Source organism: Bubalus bubalis, chromosome 11 (assembly GCF_019923935.1).
Source record: "Bubalus bubalis isolate 160015118507 breed Murrah chromosome 11, NDDB_SH_1, whole genome shotgun sequence".
Lineage (NCBI taxonomy): Eukaryota > Metazoa > Chordata > Mammalia > Artiodactyla > Bovidae > Bubalus > Bubalus bubalis.
In genome coordinates this window covers 14,558,205-14,583,222 of record NC_059167.1, presented here as the reverse complement: position 1 = coordinate 14,583,222, position 25,018 = coordinate 14,558,205, and the positions used below count along the sequence as shown (strand labels likewise).

The window sequence follows — 25,018 nt, the reverse complement described above, 5'->3', positions numbered from 1 at the left end:
CCAAACATACTGATGTAAAGAACTGCTTGTTTTATTCTAAATTCTAAAGAGCCATCAGTACAATTTTGTAATTCCTCGCTGCCTAACATATGGGAAACACCAGACAATCACATGACTTCCACTGACAGTTGAGATAATCAAAGCACTACCTGATTAGAAGGAGAAAAATTCATGATTCCTGAGAGGTCTCTTCTCTTATTGGGATGGAGAACCCGTGGAAACCTCTGGCTCTTCTTGTTCTTTGGTTAGGGAGATGCCAAATGAGTCACAATATAGATGGGTAAAGCAGTCCTGAAAAGTAGTGCTGTTTGAGAGGTACTGGCTAAAGGGAGTTTCCTTGAGTTGCACAGTAGTCAGATCAAACAAGGGGAAAGGCCTGGGGTAGGGAAAAAAAATACTGTTACTTTTTTATGTCTGTTCAATACATCTGATTTTCTGTTAAACATTGCCTTTAAAGAAAGTTTTCCTCCACTTGGAAATAAGGTTCTTCATTTTCTATACCAAACTAATTAAAATTCTTCATTAAAATTTCATCTGGATCTATTCAATATGTGGATTTAATTGTACTTATGAGTTTTCACATGTACAATTCTCTAAGTACATTTGGGGAGGCATTCATAATTGGGGAATGATAATAAAATCAACATCCTTTTTGGTATATTTTCCTTGAATTTAGATAGAAAATACATAAGAGGATCATAGAAATTAGAAATGGGAGAGACCTCATTTCTTTTACAATATCCTCTTTAAAAAAAAAGATAACCTCTTCAACTGTAAAGAGAAAGAAATAGAGTTAACATGCGAATAAAAATGGGGCAGTGTTAACTATTAGTCTATAGTGGAATTCAAGTTAAAAACATAAGATGTAGAGTTTTAGAGTATTTAAAAAATCAAGAGTAAGGCAAGGATATATGCTCTAACCACACTTATTCAACATACCACTGGAAGTTATAGCCAGTGCAATAAGGCAAGAAAAGGAAATAAAAGGCATACAGATGGGAAAGGGAGAACTGAAGTCATCAGTATTTGTAGATGACATCATTGTCTATGTAGAAAAATCCCAAAAAATTACCAAAAAATCTCCTAGAGCTAATAAATGAATTCAGCAACGTCACAGGATATAAAATAAGCACAGAAAAACAAATTTTGTTTATATATATTAGCAGTGAACACTTGGGCAATGAAATTAAAAATGTAGTTCCTTTCACACACACAAAATGGAATACTTAGTGTAAATCAAACAAAACATGTAAAGGACTTGTGTACTGAAAACTACAAAATGCTGATGAAATAAGATAAATGGAGACATATACTGTGTACATGGATGGGAAAACTCAACATTATAAAGATGTCACTTCTCCATGATTCGATCTATACGTGTAATGGTAAAACAAAAATTAGTGACAACACCAAATGCTGGTGAGGATGTAGAGAAACTGAATTATACATTCCTAGTGCTGTAAAAAGAAATAACAACTTTGAAAAACAGTTTCGTGGTGTCTTAAAAAAATTATGCAACCAGTCATTGCACTCCTAAGCATCTGTCCCAGAGAAATGAAAACTTACGTTTACAAAAACCTGTACATGAATGTTCAGAGCATCTGTATGCATAATAAATACCCCAAAACTGGAAACATCCCAAATGTCCTTCAACAAGTGAATGGTTTAACAAACTGTGGTACATACATATGCCATGAAAACTACTCAGCAATAAAAGGGAACAAACTGTTGATACACACAGCAACCTGGATGAATCTCCAGTGAATTTTGCTGAATGAAAAAGGCCAGTCCCCAAAGTTGCATAATACATGATTCTATTTATATAGTATTCTTGAACTGACAAAATCCTAGAAGTGGAGAGCAGCTCAATGGTTGCCAGTTTAGGAAGAAACAACATGAAGGACCCCTAGTTACAGAGCTGCTTTGCATCTTGACTGTCAGTGTTGATGTCCTGGTTGTGGTATTGGCTTTAGTTTTACAAATATCTACATATAGCTCTTGTACTATGGTTTGTTCGGGCACATGGGGTTTCTTTGTATTCTCAATAACTGCATGTGAATCAAAATAATCTCTTAAAAAGTTTTTTAAAGGGAGGGGGATAGAATTAAAAAGTTTAATCCACCAGAAAGGTATAAAAATATGCACTTCTGGGCATCAGATGATATGACTTCAAACTTTATAAAACAAAGATTAGAAATATAAAGATAATTTGTGAAACTATAATGATAGTGGAAAGATTAATATCCCTTGCCTCCCATTCTAACATCATCTGATGAAAAAAGACTGTAGAGCAGCACTTCTCCAACTTTAATGGGCATATCACCTGGGAGTGTGTAAAAGTGCAGATTCTGATTCCATACATCTGGGGTGGGGCCCTGGAATCCACATTTCTAAACAAATGCACAGATGCTGGCATGGCTGTCAGGCAGTTTGAGTAGCAAGGATATGTTGGAAAGGGGAGACATAAAGTGAAAAAATACTCTGAATGATAAGACTACCCCTATACACATGCAACTTTCTTTCCCTAAGTTGGGTCCCAAAGACTTAAAGATACCAATATTCAGGCTTTCCCACAATCACAGAAAGCTAACCAATCTGATCACATGGACCACAGCCTTGTCTAACTCAATGAAACTATGAGCCATGCCATGTAGGGCCACCCAACAGACAGGTCATGGTGGAGAGATCTGACAGAACATGGTCCACTGGAGAAGGGAATGGCAAACCACTTCAGTATTCTTGCCTTGAGAACCCCATGAACAGTATGAAAAGGCAAAAAGATAAGACACTGAAAAATGAACTGCCCAGGTCAGTAGGTATCTAATATGTTACTGGAGATCAGTGGAGAAATAACTTCAGAAAGAATGAAGAGACGGAGCCAAAGCAAAAACACCCAGTTGTGGATGTGACTGGTGATGGAAATAAAGTCCAATGCTGTAAAGAACAATATTGCATAGAAACCTGCAATGTTAGGTCCATGAATCAAGGCAAATTGGAAGTGGTCAAACAGATGGCAAGAGTGAATATCGATGTTTTAGGAATGAGTGAACTAAAATGGACTGGAATGGATGAATTTAACTCAGACGACCATTATATCTACTACTGTGGGCATGGAGTAGCCATCATAGTCAAAAAAAGAATCTGAAATGCAGTACTTGGATGCAATCTCAAAAATGACAGAATGATCACTGTTCGTTTCCAAGGCAAACCATTCAATATCACAGTAATCCAAGTCTATGCCCCAACCAGTAATGCTGAAGAAGCTGAAGTTGAACGGTTCTATGAAGACCTACAAGACCTTCTAGAACTAACACCCAAAGTGAAGTGAAGTCACTCAGTCGTGTCCAACTCTTTGCAACCCCATGGACTGTAGCCTACCAGGTTCCTCTGTCCATGGGATTTTCCAGGCAATAGTACTGGAGTGGATTGCCATTTCCTTCTCCAGGGGATCTTCCCAACCCAGGGATTGAACCCTGGTCTCCTGCATTGTAGACAGATGCTTTACCATCTGAGCCACCAGGGAAGTCCCAAAAGAGATGTCCTTTTCATTATAGGGGACTGGAATGCAAAAGTAGGAAGTCAAGAGATACCTGGAGTAACAGGCAAATTTGGCCTTGAAATATGGAATGAAGCAGGGCAAAGGCTAATAGAGTTTTGCCAAGAGAACACACTGGTCATAGCAAATACCCTGTTCCAACAACACAAGAGAAGACTCTACACATGGACATCATCAGATGGTCAATACTGAAATCAGATTGATTATATTCTTTGCAGCCAAAGATGGAGAAGCTCTAAGAAGAGCTCTAGAAGCTCTAGAAACTCTTGTTTTAAGTCAGCAAAACTAAGACCAGGAGCTGACTATGGCTCAGATCATGAACTCCTTATTGTCAAATTCAGACTGAAATTGAAGAAAGTAGGGAAAACCACTAGACCATTCAGGTATGACCTAAATCAAATCCCTTATGATTATACAGTGAAAGTGACAAAAAGATTCAAGGGATTAAATCTGATAGACAGAGTGCCTGAAGAGCTATGGACGGAGGTTCATGACATTGTACAGGAGACAGGGATCAAGACCATCCCCAAGAAAAAGAAATGCAAAAAGGCAAAATGGTTGTCTGAAGAGGCCTTACAAATAGCTGAAAAAAGAAGAGAAGGGAAAGGCAAAAGAGAAAAGGAAAGATATACCCATTTGAATGCAGAGTTCCAAAGAATAGCAAGGAGAGATAAGAAAGCCTTCCTCAGTGATCAGTGCAAAGAAATATAGGAAAACAATAGAACGGGAAAGACTAGAGATCTCTTCAAGAAAATTAGAGAATACCAAGGGAACGTTTCATGCAAAGATGGGCTCAATAAAGGACAGAAATGATATGGACCTAAAAGAAGCAGAAGACATTAAGAAGAGGTGGCAAGGATACACAGAAGAACTATACAAAAAAGATAATCATGACCTAGATAATCACAGTGGTGTGATCACTCACCTAGAGCCAGACATCCTGGAATGCAAAGTCAAGTGGGCCTTAGGAAGCATCACTACGAACAAAGCTACTGGAGGTGATGGAATTCCAGTTGAGCTATTTCAAATCCTGGAAGATGATGCTGTGAAAGTGCTGCACTCAATATGCCAGCACATTTGGAAAACTCAGCAGTGGCCACAGGACTGGAAAAAGTCAGTTTTCATTCCAATCCCAAAGAAAGGCAATGCCAAAGAATGCTCAAACTACCACACAATTGCACTCATCTCACACGCTAGTATAGTAATGCTCAAAATTCTCCAAGCCAGGTTTCAACAGTACATGAACCGTAAACTTCCAGATGTTCAAGCTGGTTTTAGAAAAGGCAGAGGAACCAGAGATCAAGTTGCCAACATCCATTGGATCATCAAAAAAGCGAGAGAGTTCCAGAAACACATCTATTTCTGCTTTATTGACTATGCCAAAGCCTTTGACTGTGTGGATCACAATAAACTGTGGAAAATTCTGAAAGAGATGGGAATACCAGACCACCTGACCTGCCTCTTGAGAAATCTGTATGCAGGTCAAGACACAACAGTTAGAACTGGACATGGGACAACAGACTGGTTCCAAATAGTAAAAGGAGTATGTCAAGGCTGTATATTGTCACCCTGCTTATTTAACTTATATGCAGATTACATCATGAGAAACGCTGGACTGGATGAAGCACAAGCTGGAATCAAGATTGCCAGGAGAAATATCAATAACCTCAGATAGGCAGATGACACCACCCTTATGGCAGAAAGTGAAGAGGAACTAAAGAGCCTCTTGATGAAAGTTAAAGAGGAGAGTGAAAAAGTTGGCTTAAAACTCAACATTCAGAAAACTAAGATCATGGCATCTGGTACCATCACTTTATGGCGAATAGATGGGGAAACAATGGAAACAGTGACAGACTTTGTTGTGGGGGGGCTCCAAAATCACTGCAGATGGTGACTGCAGCCATGAAATTAAAAGACACTTGCTCCTTGGAAGAAAAGTTATGACCAACCTAGATAACATATTAAAAAGCAGAGACATTACTTTGCCAACAAAGGTCCATCTAGTCGAGGCTATGGTTTTTCCAGTAGTCATGTATGGATGTGAGAGTTGGACTGTGAAGAAAGCTGAGCGCTGAAGAATTTTGAACTGTGGTGTTGGAGAAGACTCTTGAGAGTCCCTTGAACAGCAAGGAGATCCAGCCAGTCCATCCTAAAGGAAATCAGTCCTGAATATTCACTGGAAGCACTGATACTGAAGCTGAAACTCCAATACTTTGGCCACCTGATGCAAAGAACTGACTCATTTGAAAGGACCCTGATGCTGGGAATGACTGAAGGCAGTAGGAGAAGGGGACAACAGAGGATGAAATGGTTGGATGGCATCACCGACTCAATGGACATGAGTTTGAGTAAGCTCCAGGAGTTGGTGATGGACAGGGAAGCCTGGTGAACTGCAGTCCATGGGGTCGCAAAGAGTCGGACACGACTGAGTGACTGAACTGAACTGAACTGAAGGAAAAGCTGATCAAATCACTCTACAGTAGAGACCATGGTAGCAAACACAGAGTTTCCAAGCAACTTTTCAGTAATCAGGATCTTAAATATGAGCAGGAAGTCAAGGTTTTCCATATACTTGAAAGAAAATCTCTAAAATGAATGATGAGAGCATAACAAATGATCAGAAAAATTCCAAAGGAAACAGACTTCTCAGAGGATTAAAAAAACGCTATCATTTACATTCTCAAAGGATAAGACATGGTACTGCATAGGAAGATGACAACAGGATGCTACATAAAAAAGGAATATTTGGAGACTACAGAAATATTTGAAAATGAAAATATGTTCTAAATATAATAGCAGAAACAAAAACAAGATAGTTGATGCAATCTCTCAGAAAGCAGAGAAAAAAGACAAAAATACTGAAAATAGGAGAACTTAAGAAAATCAAAAGATCAGCCCAGCAGATCCAATATTGGGCTTATAAAATATTCAGAAGGAAGAAAAGAGGAAACAGGGAATGGGAGGAAATTATCAAAGCATAATTGGAGAAAATTGGAGAACTTAACATGCAGATTGAAAATGACCATTGAATAGTCTGTTTCTTTTATAGGTGGCAATTACGTGTATATTTGCTTTACAATAATTCATTAAACTGTATATTCATGAATTTATGGAATACGTACTTTTTCTGTGTATATGTTATATTGTACAATTCTTTTTTTTTTTTAAGTTAAGGGAAAAAAAGGGAGAGGCCCACCAAGTGTCCAATCCAGTGAATTATAATAGACCTACATCATGAAGGCAATGGCACCCCACTCCAGTACTCTTGCCTGGAAAATCCCATGGATGGAGGAGCCTGGTGGGCTGCAGTCCATGGGGTCACGAAGAGTCGGACACGACTGAGCGACTTCCCTTTCACTTTTCACTTTCATGCATTGGAGAAGGAAATGGCAACCCACTCCAGTGTTCTTGCCTGGAGAATCCCATGGACAGGGGAGCCTGGTGGGCTGCAGTCCATGGGGTTGCTGAGGGTCAGACACAACTGAGCAACTTCACTTCACTTTACATCATGACACATAATAAAATTTCAGGATGCTGAGATCAAAAGATACTATAAGCTTCCAGAGAGAAAACAAACAGGTTTCAGACCAAGCATGACCTGAAGAATTAGGATGACCCTCTACCTCTCAACAGCAACTCTAAAAGGTGAAAGACAACGGAGCGCTGCCTTCAAAATTCTGAGGGAAATTATTTCTAACCTAGATTCTACACCTTGGCTGTGTTTTCAATAAAATATTAGTGTAAAATAAAAACATTGTCATACATAGTCCTTAAAAATTACCACACAGCCTTTATGGAAGAAGCTAGTGCAGGAGAACATATTCCATCATAATGAAGAAGTAGATGAAGCCAGAGGAAGACAGGGTCCAGGAAAAAGAGATCCAACATAAGAGAGAGGCAAAGGGAGTCCTAGGAAAAAGGGGGGTGGAAGATTCCCAAATTGAAAGTGTGTCACAGGTCACTAGTGATTAATTAGAATACAAAACATAAGAGACTTTCCTGGTGGTCCAGTGGTTAAGAATCCACCTTCCAATGCAGGGGACGCGGTTTGATCCCTGGTCAGGGAACTAAGATCCCTATGCTGCAGGGCAACTGAGCCCATGCAATGCAACTTGAGAAGCTTACGTGCCACAGCGAAGACCCAGCACAGCCAAAAAAAAAGGGGGGGAGGCGGGAGCAGGGGAGGGGGACAATCAAGGATTTCTTCCAGGTTTTGGGTTGAACAACTCTTCCAAGGAGCATGTAATTAGACAGAAACACTGAAAGAGCAGGCATGCAAGCAGGGATGCTTTTAAACACATGGAGTTTGAGTGGAGATGGTGGGTATGAAGTTACCTGGATGCAGAACTGACATCTAGGTTAGGCATATGGAGTCCTGTGCTGGCAGAGTAAAGATGGCAACCTAAGTCTCCACAGTGGAAAAGACCACCCAAGAACAAAGTGTAGAATGAGAAAAGAAGGCTTCGACAGAGCCCTGAAAACTCCCAGATTTAAGGATGGGGCAGAAGAGGACCTGGAAAGGCAGGATAAAGGGACAGGAAGAAAACGAAGAGCATGTGAGTGTATCAGGAAGACTAAGAGACGCGATCGCTTCAGGAAGGACGCTATGTTCAATAGCCAGGAAAGAAAAGGATTTAGAAGTGTCCCATGACCACGTTCCTACTATAGGTGGCTCAGGTTCAGTCCCTGGTTGGACAACTAAGATCCCAAAGGCTGTGAGTGAGGTGTGGCCAAAATAAATAAACACTTTTAAAAAAGAATGGTAAATTCTATGTTCTGTGTATTTTACCACGACTAACAAGAAAATCGTGAATCCCATGAACTCTGGACTTTAGGAATAATAACTTGCCACGTGAACACGAGGGGGTTGTAGGGGAAACTGCAGGTCAGGAGGCAGGTGCTCTATGGGAACCGTCTGCTCAATATTTCTGTAAACTTAAACTTGCTCTAAAAAAATTATGTCTATTCTTTTAAATAAAAAAATAAAAGTATCCGGTGAATTTAGTGACATGGAAGTCTCTGGTAACAAGGGCAACCATTTGTCCCCATTAGATTATTAAAGATTAATAAGAATGATCTAATAGTTATGAAACTATAGTGAAATGGCACTCTCATACACTATTGCTGGAAATACGAGTAAGCATCATGTTTTTGATAGGTAATTTAGGAATATCTATCAAACATAAAATATATATAACCTCTGACCCAGAAATTCTACTGGTACAAGTGTGCAAAGTTTAAGGATAAAAATGTTCAAAGCAGTTCCTTTATGCAAAATGTGGGGCCGGGGTACAACGCCATCAAGAGGAAACAGAATGAATAAATACAGTTAAAGAAACATATCCACTGGGACATATGTATACCTAGGGCTGAGTCATACTGATGTATGGCAGAAACCAACACAATATTGTAAAGCAATTATCCTCCAATTAAAAATAAATAAATTAAAAAAAAAAGAAATGTATCCAGCAGATGCCTACACCATGCTCGTGAAAGAAGTAGATATTATTGTACTAACACAGAGCAATACCTATGACATAGTGAGTATAGTCCCCATGTTTCTAAAATGTACATATAGATACAGATATGCATACACATTATACTATAATGCGAATATACATATATGTTTGTAAATACATAAGGTGAAAAGACAAATCAAAGCGATTAGAGGTGAAGTCTATAAAAAGGGATTGGGGGGGCAAAAGAGGGCTCTCATTTCTCCACTCGTTGAATTTTTTTTCCTAAGAATGTATTATTTTTATGAATTTTTAAAAAGAACATTAAAGGAAAAATAAAAAACATCTGCTAAGACAACAGTGTGGGAGAAGTTCAAATGGCCACCGTCTGATACTTTACCGTTTCTGAGACAGGTTCTTGGCATAGATCTTACTGACAAAATCTTGGGCTTGAAATTTTCGGGGTGATGCTTCGTCCTCCTTACAGGCCTTGAGGTGCTGGGCGGAGAACAGCTCGTTCAGATGCTGCAGCGCTTGTGAGTGCGGCATGTCGTTTGCTGTGCAGAAGTTTAAGAGTGCATAAAACATCCCCTCCAGCCACTTGATGTTGAGGCTTATTCCCCCTAAACATCAGTGAGAAAGGAAACACCAGTGAGCACCGCCTAAAAAGGTCTACAGGGAACCCAGGACAAACCCCCAGACAGTGAACAGCTACCTTCTGTCCGAGACAGTTTGGTTATATGAACTTCTTTACTGCACCAAGAGCCCTGGGTGTGCCCTTTATAACACGTCATGTGTTAACCCTACCTACAGATAGGTTAATGTAGACATTGCTAATGACAAATGCATCTTGGGAAATCTCTGGAATGGTTCTTGCAATAAGGCGCACTGCAAGATTACAGTAAGGAAAAGCCATTTGGTCCCAGATGCTGCATTCTTTTGTTTAAACAGGCTCTCCTCTCTGGTTGTTTCCAACTCATCCTTAGAGGGTCTGATTAATCACACTTCTCAGCTTTTCCTTTAAAAAGGCTGCTTTTAAAAAAAATTTTTTTTTTAGATTTTTAAAAAATGTGGATCATTTTTTAAAGTCTTTGCTGAATTTGTTACAATATTGCTTCTGTATATATATATATATATATATATATATACACACACACACACACACCTGTGGCTCAGCTGGTAAAGAATCCGCCTGCAATGCAGGAGATCTGGGTTCGATCCCTGGGTTGGGAAGATCCCCTGGAGAAGGGAACAGCTACCCACTCCAGGATTCTGGCCTGGAGAATTTCATGGACTATGTAGTCCATGGGTTCACAAAGAATCGGACACAACTGAGTGGCTTTCAGTTTTCATATACATTTTTAAGTATTTGTTTTGTTTTTGGCTGCGCTGGGTCTTCACTGCTGCGCGGGCTTTTCTCTAGTTGCTGCAGACGGGGGCTACTCCCTAGTTGTGATGTACGGGCCTCTCGCTGCAGTGGCCTCTCTGGCTGCAGAGCATGGGCTCCAGGGCATTCAGGCTTCAGTGGTTTTGGCTCTGGGGCTCTAGAGCACTGGTTCAATTGTTGAGGCACAAGGGCTTAGCTGCTTTGCAGCATGAGGGATCTTTCCGGATCAGAGACCAAGCCCACATTGGCAGGTGGATTCTCCACCACTGAGCCACCAGGGAAGCCCTGCTTCTGTTTTTTTATATTTTGGTTTTTTTGGCCATGAGGCATGTGGGATTTTATCTCCCCAACCAGGGATCAAACCCGAACCCCCTGCTTTGGATGGCAAAGTCTTAACCACTAGACTGACAAGGGAAGTCCCTAAAAAGGCTGCTTTTTGCCACCAAAGTTGTTCCCATATAAAACCTAAGTAGCTGAGAATGCCATCTAGCATCTAGGATGTTCTTCCCCCCCACACACACCCTCAGCACAACCACACCAGGGTTTAATAAGACAGCAACAGGTCAAGAGGAAGGTAATTTTCAAAAGTGCCAAAAATCTGGTGAGCCCTTACCAGCAGGGCTGTAGGGGCAGGTAGCCTGAAGAATCGTGGGGTCTTGGAGAGCAGCGGTGATCTCATTGGTCCCCCAGATGTGGGCAAGATCTTCAGCACACTGATACTGGGGCCGCAAGATGTTAGTGTGATTCAGTAGGAGTTTCAACCTGCAAGTAAAGCAATCAAGGCAGGGAGTGCAGAGCCGGGACTGGAATGAACCAGCACGTGATCCACGGAGGGCACATCCAGCCCCAACCACACAGTCCGCGGCACAGCACAGCCCAGAGGCAAATGCAGGTGTGGGTCAGCCCTGGGGGCACAACCGCTTAGCCGGATGGTTCACCCATCCTCCTCAGATACACTTATTGAAAGTTACCACGAGCCAGGCGCTGGGCCCAGCACTAGACGTACCAAAAGGATATCTGCCACATGCTCTCCATCAATTTTCATGCTGCTGACCCGGATACAAGGGAACACGAGTCAACTTCAAGTAGGTGAAAGTGAAAGTCGCTCAGTCGTGTCCGACTCTTTGCGACCCTTTGGACTATATATACAGTTCATGGAATTCTCCAGGCCAGAATCCTGGAGTGGGTAGCCTTTCCCTTCTCCAGGGGATCTTCCCAACCCAGGGATCAAACCCAGGTCTCCTGCATTGCAAGTGGATTCTTGACCAGCAGAGCCACAAGGGAAGCCCCAAGTAGGTGGAAGCAATGCTCTGTTTCTGCTCTAAACATTTGCACATCAAAGGAAATGCCCCACCCACAAGTGCTGTTGACGGAAAAAACGGGGAGGACACAATTTCAAAGGCTGGCTTGGGCCCTTCTGCCGATGAAGATGCTTCCACCTTATGACTGGGAATGGTCAACTCCAAGAGGTAGGGGCGGGGGTGGACATGAGGTGACAGAGAGGTCCTGCCAGCCCTGTGATCACCCTAACAAGATACCTGGATACTGGGATGGCAGAGACAAAGCTGTACACAATGCAGTCTTTCCCAAGCCGGGTTTGAATTTCTACGCAGATATTAGGCAGCTGAGATGGCAGGCAGCAGAGGAATACCACATCGGCCCATCCCACCAGAGAAGCGTTCTGGTAAAAGCACTGGATTCCCAGTTTCTTGAATTCATCTGGGAGGGAATAAAAGAAGTCAGATAGATCACAATACAGAAGACTTCAGACTCAACATCAACTTTGGGTAAAGTGAAAATTGTAGTCCTGTCTGACTCTTTTTGATCTCATGGACTGTAGCCTGCCCAGCTCTTCTGTCCATGGAATTCTCCAGGCAAGAGTCCTGCAGTGGATTGCCATTTCCTCCTCCAGGGGATCGTCTTGATCCAGGGATTGAATTTGGGTCTTCTGCATTGCAGGCAGATCCTTTACCAATTGAGCCTCTAGAGAAGCCCCCAACTTTGGGGAGAGGGTGGCAACTATTTTATCGCAAGTCTTGTCACCAAGTGTGGCTTCCTAGGTGGCGCTAGTGGTAAAGAACCTGTGTGCCAATGAAGGAGACATAAGAGATACCAGTGCGATCCCTGGGTCAGGAAGATTCCCTGGAGGAGGGCATGGCAACCCACTCCAGTATTCTTGCCTGGAGAATCCCATGGACAGAGGAGTCTGGCAGGCTAGGGTCCAAAGGGTCTCAAAGAGTTGGATACAACTGAAGTGACTTAGCACGCACACACACTTGTCACCACATAAATCAGAAGAAATTCCCTTATGGCTTCTGAAAGCCACACAGCAAAGCCCTGGCCCCACGACTACGACAGCTGATGCCACCACAGCTGTGCTCGAGATCGTTAGATAATTCATCCTGACCTCATGTTTAAACCAAACGCTAGAATTTTTCAGATTTTTTTTTTTTTTAGAAAGAGAAAAATCTGAACGAAGCCTTCTGCTCCAGTTTACTGACTTTACCACATATCAGGTGATGTACGAAGTACTTCAGACACATTATCAGGGGGATCCTTGGCTTCCCTGGTGGTTCAGTTGGTAAGGAATCACCTGCAATGCAGGAGACTGGGTTTTGATCCCTGGGTTGGGAAGATCCTCTGGAGAAGGAAATGGCAACCCACTCCAGCATTCTTGCCTGGGAAATCCCATGGACAGAGGAGCCTGAGACGTATAGTCCATGGGGTCATAAAGAGTCGGACATGACTTAGTGACTAAACCGCCCACAGGGAATCCTCACAAGAACCTTATGAGGCAGAGACCAGTATTGTCCCTCTATTATAGGGATATAATATTTCCCTATTGGAGAAGGCAATGGCACCCCACTCCAGTACTCTTGCCTAGAAAATCCCATGGGCGGAGGAGCCTGGTGGGCTGTAGTCCATGGGGTCGCTGAGAGTCGGACTGAACGACTTCACTTTCACTTTTCACGCATTGGAGAAGGAAATGGCAATCCACTCCAGTGTTCTTGCCTGGAGAATCCCAGGGATAGGGGAGCCTGGTGGGCTGCCGTCTATGGGGTCGCACAGAGTCGGACACAACTGAAGCGACTTAGCAGCAGCAGCATAAACTATATATCCCTATATTACAGAAGTGAAAGCTGAAGCTTCGAGAATCACGTGACTGGGAATTTCCTGGCAGTCCAGTAGCTAGGACTCTGGGCTTCCATTGCAGGGGCATGGGTTTGATCCCTGATTGGGTGAAGACAAGCAACCAAAGCAAAATAAAACATGCTGTTTATAAAACAGAATTGCGTGACTGGGACACAGTTAAACAGCTTAACTGGCTTGAACTGGTGGAGAGTGAGAGAGTGGAAGAGGGAAGAGGGAAGAGGACAGGAGTAGTTTGGGAAACTCTGCTTGTAGTTTCAGTAAAGTGTACATAATTTAATGTCAACAAGATATTTATAAACACAGAGAGAAACATAATAACTCATGTCCTTGCTAAAACCACTCCTTGGTAGCTAATCATTTGATTGTACTTATGGCACCCCACTCCAGTACTCTTGCCTGGGAAATCCCATGGACGGAGGAGCCTGGTAGGCTGCAGTCCATGGGGTCGCTGAGGGTCGGACACAACTGAGCGACTTCACTTTCACTTTTCACTTTCATGCATTGGAGAAGGAAATGGCAACCCACTCCAGTGTTCTTGCCTGGAGAATCCCAGGGACAGGGGAGCCTGGTAGGCTACCGTCTATGGGGTCACACAGAGTCGGACATGACTGAAGTGACTTAGCATAGCATAGCATAGCATGTGACCTGAGGGGTTTCCCAGGTGGCTCAGTGGTAAAGAATCCATCGGCCGACGCAGGAGATACGAGTTCGATCCCCGGTCAGGGAGGATCCCAAATGCCACAGAGCAGCTAAGCCCATGAGCCGCAACTGTTGAGCCTGTGCTCTCAGGCCTGAGAACTACTGAAGCCCACACGCCCAAATGTTCGTACTCTGCAACAAGAGAAGCCACCGCAATGAGCTAGCCCACGCATCGCAACTAGAGAATAGCCCCCATTCGCTGCAGCTAGAGAAAAACCCTCACAGCAGCAAAGACCCAGTGCAGCCATAAAATAAACAAATAAATAAAATTATTAAAAAAAAAACCCTACTGTATAGCACAGAGAATTACACTCAATATTTTGTAATCACCTATGTGGGAAAAGAATCGGAAAAAGAACATACATACTTATATGATGTATAACTAAATCACTTTATTGTACATCTGAAAACAACACCTTATAAATCAACTATACTTCAATTAAAAAATAATTAAAACTAATTTAGAGCAAAGAAAAAGTACAAACTGTATGATTCCATTTGTACAAAATTCTACAGAATGTAAACTAATTGGTAGTGACAGAAATCAAATCAGTGGTTTCCTGAGTGGGACCTGCAGGGAGGTGGAGAGGTTCATGACTTGACTGTGTTGATGCTTTCATAGGAGCATACAGGTGTCAAAACATCAGACTGTACACTTAAAAATATTTTTTAAAGTATTTATTTATTTGGCTGTGCCGGGTCTTAGTTGCGACACGTGGGATCTTTAGTTGCGGCATTTGGGGTCTAGTTCCCTGACCAGGGATAGACCCAGGCCCCTTATCTTGGGAGCATGGAGTCTCAGCCACTGAAACAGCAGGGAAGTCCCTCAAACTATACACTTCCAAAATGTGCAATTTATTATATACAAAGTGTATCTCAATAAAGCTGTACCTGTTCTTTGACCTAGCAATTAAAAAAAATTATGAATCAGGAAGTCCTACTCAGTAAGGCACAGTTACATAAAGTATCATAAGTCATACTTTAGGAATACTGTACAACCTTAAAATCATGATTTTCAAGAATGTCAAATAATATGCAAATGATCCATTAACTGTTTTTAAAAGCAGGATACAAAGAGCTTTGCATAGTTTTAGTTACTGGTATAATCGGATATAATCAGAAGAAAAAATGGAAAAGAAATGTTAACCCTGATAAGGAAATTATAGGTAGTTATTATTTACTTTCCTATAGAGTAATTTTCTAAATTTTTTATAACATGCATGTATTATTTTACATTTTTTAAATTATTGAAATATAATTTGCACACAGTGCATCACACAGATTTGAAGTAAATAGTTTGATTCTTTTTGACAAATGCAGACATCCAAGGAACGTGCACCTTTCTCAAGAAACAGAATGTTTACATCTGCCCAGAAAGTTCCCTGGGGCCTCTTCTCAGTCTCCCCAGAAGCACTCACTGTTCTGATTTCTACCACCAGAGGTTAATAAATGGAATCACTGCAAAACATTAAAAAAATTTTTTTCAGTACATGGTATTACTATTTTTTTGACTCTGCCACATGGCATGCAGGATCTTAGCTCCCCAACCAGGGATCGAACCCATGCTCCTTGCAGTGGAAGCATGGAGTCCTAACCATTAGAAAGCTAGAGAAGTCCCCCATAAATGGTGTTTTTAAAAAACAAGGCCAAACGTTTGGAAGCAGTAAACCACTCGGACTCTAACTGGTCCAGTTAGAAGATTTGAATTCTGTTTGGAAAGCATCTCTGAATCAAAGACCCAGAAAGATATCTGGCCACAGGGTGCAGGGAGGAGAGATGGATATAAATATTTAGGTGGAAAAGAAAGGCACTTTAGGGAACAAGTTTAAAAAAAAAAAAATCTTTCTGGGACTTCCCTGGTAGTCCAGAGGCTAAGACTCTGTGCTCCCAATGCAGGGGGCCCAAGTTCCATCCCTGGTTGGAGAACTAGACCCCATATGCCGAGACTGAAAAAAGATCCTGAATGCCACAGTGAAGATTAAAGATCCCAAGTGCCACAGCTAAGACCCAGTGCAGCCAAATTAAGTATTGAAATTAAAAAAAAAACACAACTTTCCAGCTTTTCTCAGGGCTAGCAAGCTAAGAACTCGGCCAGCTGTATGCAAGGATTCCTCTTTTGAGGGGCCCTTTCCAAGTGGCCTGCCCAGTGCTCCTCACCCAGGGTCTCTGGCCTCCGAGTGGAGATCCGCAGATTCTCAGCAGGGATGGGGATGAACTGGAGCAGCGTGTGTGCCAGCTGCTTCCCAAGGTGGCCGCCTCCGATGATGCCCACCTTTAACGCATCGTCATCCAGAGTTTCTTCACGCAACCCAGTCAAGCGACATTTAGAGGTTCGCTTCTCTAGTACTAATTTTCTGGCGAATGATTCTCTGGAGAATGAACATGGACACACACAAATATTAAGACATACACGTGTGTTGTGTGAAAGGAGAGAAGGTTAGCACTCCCCTTGACAAGGATGGAAGAGGCTCTCGGGCCTGACAACATGCATATGGTTAGGGCACTGCCACCTACTTCATGGCATCTAACCACTGTTTTTAAAGAGACACATGTAGCCCAGCGTTTATTACTGCACTGTTTCCAATAGCTAGGACACGGAAGCAACCTAGATGTCCATCGGCAGATTGTGGTACATATATACAATAGAATATTACTCATCTATGAGAAAGAATGTATTTGAGTCAGTTTTAATGAGATGGGTGAAACTGGAGCCTATTATAGAGTGAAGTCAGAAAGAGAAACACCGATACAGTATATTAACACACACATATATATATACATGGAATTTAGAAAGATGGTAACGAGGATCTTATATACAAGGCAGCAAAAGAGACACAGATGTAAAGAACAGACTTTTGGACTATGTGGGAGAAGGGGAGGGTGGGATGATTTGAGAGACTAGCATTGAAACATGTATATTACCATAGTTAAAATAGATGACCAGTGCAAATTCAATGCATGAAGCAGGGCACTCAAAGCCAGTACTCTGGGACAACCCAGAGGGCTGGGGTGGGGAGGGAGGTGGGAGGGGCATTCAGGATGGGGGGACACATGTGCACCCGTGACGGATTCATGTTAACGTATGGCAAAAAGCACCATAATATTGCAAAATAATTATCCTCCAATTTAAATAATTATAGCCTTAGCCCTTCTTGACTGTCAATCTCTTTCTCTGCTTTAACTTCCTCAAATGCAGCCTGCTGCGCCACCTTAAGTCCTTCAGAGAGAAGCATTCCAACTATGTGCCACTGACCCAGCTTCAGGCTTCCCTGGTGGCTTAGTTGGTAAAGAATCCACCTACCAATGCAGGAGATGCAGGTTCAGTCCCTGGGTTGGAAAGATTCCCTGGGGAAGGAAATGGCAACCCACTCCAGTATTCTTGCCTGGGAAATCCCATGCGCAGAAGGAGCCTGGTGGTTTACAGTCCATGGGGTCGCAAAGAGTTGGACTTGACCTAGTGACTAAACCACAACAACAATGACCCAGCTTCTCTGGATGGAATGAAATGTTCCTCCTGAGTGAATTTTCCAAAGAGTAAAGCATACCCCTTTCAAAAGATCAGCGCTTGTTTAAAACCTTCTTAAATGAACTCTTTTTTGGTTACATGTATTGTGCATTTCCCTGCCTTCTTAAACACAAGGTCTGACTGTTAACTATTTGCCGCAGGACCATCACTGTGAACAGCCACCATCATACCTTATCCCGGAACACAGGGAGCCAGTCCTTCCACTGTTCCCTGCGTGGACAGTGGTCCATTTCCATCTCTGCCAGGACAAGTGCACTCCTCTCCTACCATACACCTCCTCTTCCTGGTTTGCTATTTCAGTTCTGCACACACCCAGGAAATCACATAACTTAGCTTTTCCTCCAATGTGATGATTTATCAAAGAAAATGGTTGATATGGGAAAACAGACTGGAGAAAGGAATGATCAAGGATTTGAGGCCACTCTTTCTGGAGATTCACTCGCTGTTGGTTCTGGATGTGTTTCCTTGGCCCAAGATGAACAAGGTCTGACCCCTGAACACATAGGCATCATTTTATGTTGTTATAGGATGATCTTGATATTTGTGGGGCTTCCCTGGTAGCTCAGCTGGTGAAGAATCCACCTGCAATGCAGGAGACCCCGGTTCGATTCCTGGGTCGGGAAGATCTGCTGGAGAAAGGATAAGCTATGCACTGCAGTATTTGGGGGCTTCCCTGGTGGCTCAGCTGGTAAAGAATCTGTCTGCGATGCAGGAGACCTGGGTTCAATCCCTGGGTTGGGAAGATCCCCTGGAGAAGGGAAAGGCTACCCACTCCAGTATTCTGGCCTGGAGAATTCCATGGACTGTGTAGTCCATGGGGTTGCAGAGAGTCAGACATGACTGAGTGACTTTCACTTCACTTATAGTTGTTCTGTATTTCTGTGAAAAATGGAGTCTTCACACTCTGGAGCTTCCATCTAAGCATGACAAGCCACATTCTATGTGAGGCTTCTCTTTTGGTTAAAAGGAGAGCATTTTCCCACTGTGCCTAATCCTTCCAAATAGAAGGTGCCTCCTGAGAGTTTCCCATGTTGGTTTCTCATCACACGTCTTTGGAGGCAGCCCACAGGTTTATGCTTCCCTATCAGTCAGCCAGTCAGCAAACTGCTCGAGTCCTCTGCCTCCTCAGGTATGTGCTATACCTTTAATATGCTTGACTGGGATCTGGGCCCCCCATCTGGGAGTTAATCTAATATCAGAGGAAAGTAAACTGAGAAGTAGACGGAGGGGTGGGGGTTGGGGAGGCAACAAATGCTCCAAGAGTGACCTAGAGTTAACAGAATCCAGGAGCCTTAGTCCTAAGTACTTGGCTCTCACATGCCTCTTATTCAAGTGTCAAGAAGCCAGGACTGGACTGAGAGCTTCTTTGAAAGTCAGTATTCCTGTTTTCAGGCAAGTCATCTGGCCATAGGGACCCCCAAAGTCCCTGGAAGCTTTCTTGTGAGGAGGCATTCCACTGTTAGCCCGAAAAGAAAAAAAATGACCCCCATTTTCAGCCAATAGACATGGAATGGCCCGTCATTAGCATCTGTGGAAGACAAGCTGGTTGTCCTGATGAGAGAGTGAATGGATGGGTGAATGGATGATTTAATCAGTCTACGCACCAAAAGGAAATCACCATTAATCCATGCCACATTACATAACCACAGCCAAGGCACCCTGGTGTGCGTCTCCCTGGTGTTTTCAGACCAGGAGTGCTTCAGTGTAGGTTACCAAGGCAGGAAGACACTCCCCCTGCCAAAGTTATTCTCCAATATAAAAAGTTAAGTCATCTGGATTCTCTGCAGAGATTCTTCTCCATCTACTTGACCCTAGGGACCCAGCGTACCTCAAATTATGGAGTAGCTTGCAGAAGAAGGTTGCGTGGGCGCAGGCCTTGGTCATCAGACCATGAGAACGGCCCAGCAAATACAGCCAGCTTTGGTCTTCCTCATGAATCCCGGACTCAAACTTCAGGGTCTCAAGATCCTCTAGCAGGTCCATCTCCAAGCCAGCATCTACTGCAGTGACAGATGCCAATCACTTCAACCCTCTGTCCCCCAAGAAAGAGTGGGGCATGCGCCCAAGTCCCTGTTCTCCTGATGGCGATTTCAGCACCTCCCCTCCCAGTTCCAAACCGGCAGCTCCCATCCACTTCTCTGCATCTGAGTCCTGGAGAATTCCTAGGCACTGACTACCTGTGAATCTGGCTTTCTTGGTGGCTCAGCAGTAAGGAATCAGCCTGCAGTGCAGGAGATCCAGGAGACGCAGGTCCAATCCCTGGGTCGGGAAGATCCCCTGGAGGAAATGACAACCCACTCCAGTATTCTTGCCAGAAAAACCGCATGAACAGAGGAGCCTGGTGGGCTACAGCCCATAGGGTCACAAAGAGTTGGACACGACTGAGCGACTACTGAGCCTACACCCATCAATCAAGAATACTGGATTCATGAAAAACCTGGACAAGATCCATGTAGGCTTCAGGCAAATTTTTCAGCACCTGTATTTCCGTGAGCAATGGGTTTCACAGGCGCTCTTGGGCTAGGACATTTTTCCCTTCCATTCTCTTAAAGATAGGACTGGACACTTAAGACCACATTTCACAGAAACTCACCCCTTTCCCCAAACTCTCTTTTCCTACAGGGTAGAAAAGAACCCAAACTAAATACCACAACCCTCTGTCTAGAGCAGGGACATCTAGATTTTAGAAAATGAAGCCTATGTATATCTCTCACCAACCAAACTGAGGAAAAGATGGCTCTGATCCTCAGGACGTCTCGTCCTGGAAGGTAATAACTACATTTTCAGGGAGAATTACCCAGGAAAGTTGTCATTATGACTCCTTAGCTACCAGGTTACTTCAGGCTTGGAGTCTTAAAGGGGCCAGACCCACCTAGAGGTTTTCCAGACCTACCCCATGAGGGCATGAATTCCTTCATACTTCTCAGAATACTATACCAGGGCAGTCTGGGATCCTCCTTTTCCCAACAGAAGGTTCTGGACTTCTAGATTTTTCTTTTTTTGCACACTCCAATTCATTCAAATCTTAGCACTACTCAGGAGTCAACTTTTCAAGCCTCTCCTTTTTGTGTTCAAGAAATCAATGCATCAGTTCAGTCGCTCAGTCCTATCCGACTCTTTGCGACCCCATGAATCGCAGCACGCCAGGCCTCCCTGTCCATCACCAACTCCCTGAGTTCACCCAGACTCACATCCATCGAGTCGGTGATGCCATCCAGCCATCTCATCCTCTGTCGTCCCCTTCTCCTCCTGCCCCCAATCCCTCCCAGCATCAGAGTCTTTTCCAATGAGTCAACTCTTCGCATGAGGTGGCCAAAGTACTGGAGTTTCAGCTTCAGCATCACTCCTTCCAAAGAACACCCAGCGCTGATCTCCTTCAGAATGGACTGGTTGGATCTCCTTGCAGTCCAAGGGACTCTCAAGAGTCTTCTCCAACACCACAGTTCAAAAGCATCAATTCTTCGGCGCTCAGCCTTCTTCACAGTCCAACTCTCACATCCATACATGACCACAAGAAAAACCATAGCCTTGATTAGATGGACCTTTGTTGGCAAAGTAATGTCTCTGCTTTTTAATATGCTATCTAGGTTGGTCATAACTTTTCTTCCAAGGAGTAGCATCTTTTAATTTCATAGCTGCAGTCACCATCTGCAGTGATTTTGGAGCCCCAAAAAATAAAGTCTGACACTCTTTCCACTGCTTCCCCATCTATTTCCCATGAAGTGATGGGACCAGATGCCATGATCTTCATTTTCTGAATGTTGAGTTTTAAGCCAACTTTTTCACTCTCCTCTTTCACCTTCATCAAGAGGCTCTTTAGTTCCTCTTCACTTTCTGCCATAAGGGTGGTGTCATCTGCATATCTGAGGTTATGGATTTCTCCCAGCAATCTTGATTCCAGCTTGTGCTTCTTCCAGTCCAGTGTTTCTCATGATGTACTCTGCATATAAGTCAAATAAGCAGGGTGACAGTATACAGCCTTGACGAACTCCTTTTCCTATTTGGAACCAGTCTGTTGTTCCATGTCCAGTTCTAACTGTTGCTTCCTGACCTGCATACAAATTTCTCATTCAATGCATAAATAATAATAATAAAATAATAAATGATAAAATTAATTTGGGGATCTGATGTACATCATGGTGACCACAGGTAACAGTACAGCATTGTCTACTTTAAATTTGCCAAGAGTAGATCCTGAGTGTTCTCACCACACACACAAAAATGATAACCGTGAGAAAATTTTATTGAGGTGAAATTCACAAAACAGCCATTTAAAAGTGAACAATTCGTTACATTCAGTGTTGCTCACCCACTACCTCTAGTTCCAAGACCTCTCATCCCCCTCCAAAGGAAGCCTGGCCCTTATGAAGCAGTCACTCCCCACTTCCACCCCACACCCACCCCCTCAGCCCTAGGCAACCACACATGTTTCTTGCCTCTGTGGAATTACCTTTTCTGGCTATTTCCCATGAACAGTTGTTGTTCAGTCCCTAAGTCATGTCTGACTCTTTGCGACCCCATGGACTACAGCACGCCAAGCTTCCCTGTCCTTCACCATCTCCCGGAGTTTGCTTGTTTAGACTCACGTCCACCGCCAGTGATGCCATCCAACCATCTCATCCTCTGTTGCCCCCTTCTCCTCTTGCCTTCAATATTTTCCAGCATCAGGGTCTTTTCCAATGAGTCAGCTCTTCACATCAAGAGGTCAAAGAATTGGAGCTTCAGCTTCAGCACCAGCCCTTCCAATGAATATTCAGGCCTGATTTCACATGAATGGAATCATACAAAATGCAACCTTTAGTGTCTGGCTTCTCTAATCCCTTTTCTAGGAGGGCTCTTAGGTCACTTTGCTCTCAATCTCTTTAAAAGCAGTCTCCAGAACTTGAGGTGAAGAGCAAACAAGGTCTCAAGTCTAGGAAACCCTTCCTTAGACCATAACAGTGGGTTGTGGTGAGTGCTAAGCCGCTTCAATTGTGTCTGACTCTTTGCAACCCCGTGGACTGTAGCTCACCAAGCCCCTCTGTCCATAGGATTCTCTAGGCAAGAATACTGGAGTGGGTTGCCATGCCCTCCTCCAGTGAATCTTCCCTGACCCAGGGATCAAACCCACATCTCCTGCGGCTCCTACCTTGCAGGCAGATTCTTTACCGCTGAGCCACCAGGAAAGCGCATAACATTGGGTGAGCCACTCGAATGTCGTAAGTGATGTTTCCTGATCCAAAGGAAAAAGAAGTGCAAAACCTCCCAGCTCAGCACAACGAGGCACAGGTTGGCTGTACCAGCATTAGATTCGAGATCCATCCTTTACTTACACGTTCTTGAAAACGGGGATCCGCTGGTCGTGGCTTTGTGACACATGCAGGTGGCTAGGCAGAACTACATTTTCCAGCATCCTTCTCCCTGTTTCCAGTTAGGGTGTGCTGCCGGAGAGCTTTCCCTGCAGGATTGGAGGTGGACGAGGCTGGGGGTGGAGCTTTCGCTGTCTGGGGGCAGCGGTTGAGCTGACGACTACTATACCTTCCCCAGATCCTCCTGCAGCTTCTCACACTCCTGGGCCACACGTGTGTTCCGCTGCATGACAGATGCCACCAGTGAGCTGCCCCTGCAGGTCACCCACTTCGTCAGGTTGGAGGAGGTGAGAACTGGCAGGAGTTCCAGTCCATGCATGGGCTCTGGCTCCTCCTCCCTCACTTTTTATCCACCTTCCCTTCCCCACCACCTGCCCTTTGCATTGCCAGCTCTAAGACCAGACAAGAAGACAACCTTTCAGAGACCATTTAACCAGATGCCATTACTTGAGCAAGGTCAAGGGCCTGTAATGAATTCCACGCAGAGATTAGACAGACAGATGGGTGGACTATATACTCCTAGTGGTTCTGCCTCTCTGAATGAATCCTCATAGGCTGGTTAAGTTACCAGTATCTGTTTGAAGATCAGCCCATAACTTCAGCACGATTTTTGTTGTTGTTTGCTGTACCTCACAGCCTGTGGGATCTTTGTTCCCCAACCAAGTATTGAACCTGAGATCTCGGCACTGAAAGTGCGGATTCCTAACGGCTGGACTGCTAGGGAATTCCTTTCAGCACAATTTAGCAAATTAAACTCCCAGTTCTTTAACAGCAGGGCTTCCCTGAGAGCTTAGCTGGTAAAGAATCTGTCTACAATGCAGGAGACCCCAGTTCGATTCCTAGGTCTGGAAGAACTGCTGGAGAAGGGAAAGGCTACCCAGTCCAGTATTCTTAGGCTTTCCTGGTGGCTCAGCTGGTAAAGAATCTGCCTGCAACGTGGGAGACCTGGGTTCGATCCCTGGGTTGGAAAGATCCCCTGGAGAAGTGAACGGCTACCCACTAAAGTATTCTGGCCTAGAGAATTCCATGGGGTCACAAAGAGTTGGACACGACTGAGTGACTTTCACCTTTGCTTCACTTTCTTCAACAGCAGGACAGTTGGGGGGACTTCTCTGGTGGTCCAGTGGTTAGGAATCCACCAGCCAATGCAGGGGACATGGGTTCATCCCCTGGTCCAGGAAGATCCCACATACCACGGGGCAACTCAGCCAATGCACAACTACACGCCCTAGAGCCTGTGCTCTGCAACAAAGAGAAGCCACCGCCATGAGAAGTTCACGCACAACTAGAGAAGCTCCCACTCGCCACTACTAGAGAAAGCCCACTTGCAGCAACGAAGACCCAGCACAGCCACAAATAAGAAATAAATAAATTTTTTTTAAAAAGAGGGTTGATCAGAGAGGCACCAAACATGAGGTTACCTGGAAATGCAAAGTGAAGGAGCAGATGCAAAGCGGAGGAGCCAAAGATCAAGTCTGATCCTGAGAGCAGGCTTCCTCCTCGTTGGCACTACTGACTTCGAGGGCAGGTTAATTCTGTGCCGTAGGGAGCTGCTTGTGCCCTGCAGGCTCTTCAGTGGCATCCCTGGCCTCTATCTACTAGACGCCAGTGACTCCCTCCAGTTGTGGCAGCAAGAAGTGTCTCCAGAAACTGACACACGTCTCTTGGGGGGCAAAACTGCCCCAGAGGAGCGCCACGTTGCCTGAAAGCCTGCTGTCTCTGTACCAGTATTGTCTTTTCCTCCTACCACTTCCCCCACTCAATTCAAGAGAAGACTCTTGAGAATCCCTTGCACTGCAAAGAGATCCAACAAGTCCATCCTAAAGGAGATCAGTCATGGGTGTTCATTGGTGGGACTGATGTTGAAGCTGAAACTCCAATACTTTGGCCACC

The 25,018-nt window shown here is 43.9% G+C and overlaps 1 protein-coding gene and 1 non-coding gene across 2 annotated transcripts; one reads left to right on the top strand and one right to left on the bottom strand.

The window, feature by feature from the left end:
• Positions 1-195: 195 nt before the first annotated feature.
• NOXRED1 (NADP dependent oxidoreductase domain containing 1) lies at positions 196-20,935 on the bottom strand. Its single transcript, XM_044925522.2, has 7 exons — positions 20,492-20,935; positions 19,583-19,777; positions 16,409-16,591; positions 11,938-12,118; positions 11,013-11,161; positions 9,413-9,635; positions 196-376 (listed from the first exon to the last, which is right to left on the bottom strand). The coding sequence occupies exons 2-7, from the start codon at positions 19,758-19,760 to the stop codon at positions 196-198; spliced, it is 1,095 nt and encodes a 364-aa protein (XP_044781457.2). The 5' UTR covers positions 19,761-19,777; positions 20,492-20,935.
• On the top strand, positions 16,666-16,791 carry LOC112577884. The gene has a single exon (XR_003102085.2). It is a non-coding gene; the product is annotated as a U6atac minor spliceosomal RNA (small nuclear RNA).
• Positions 20,936-25,018: the final 4,083 nt, after the last annotated feature.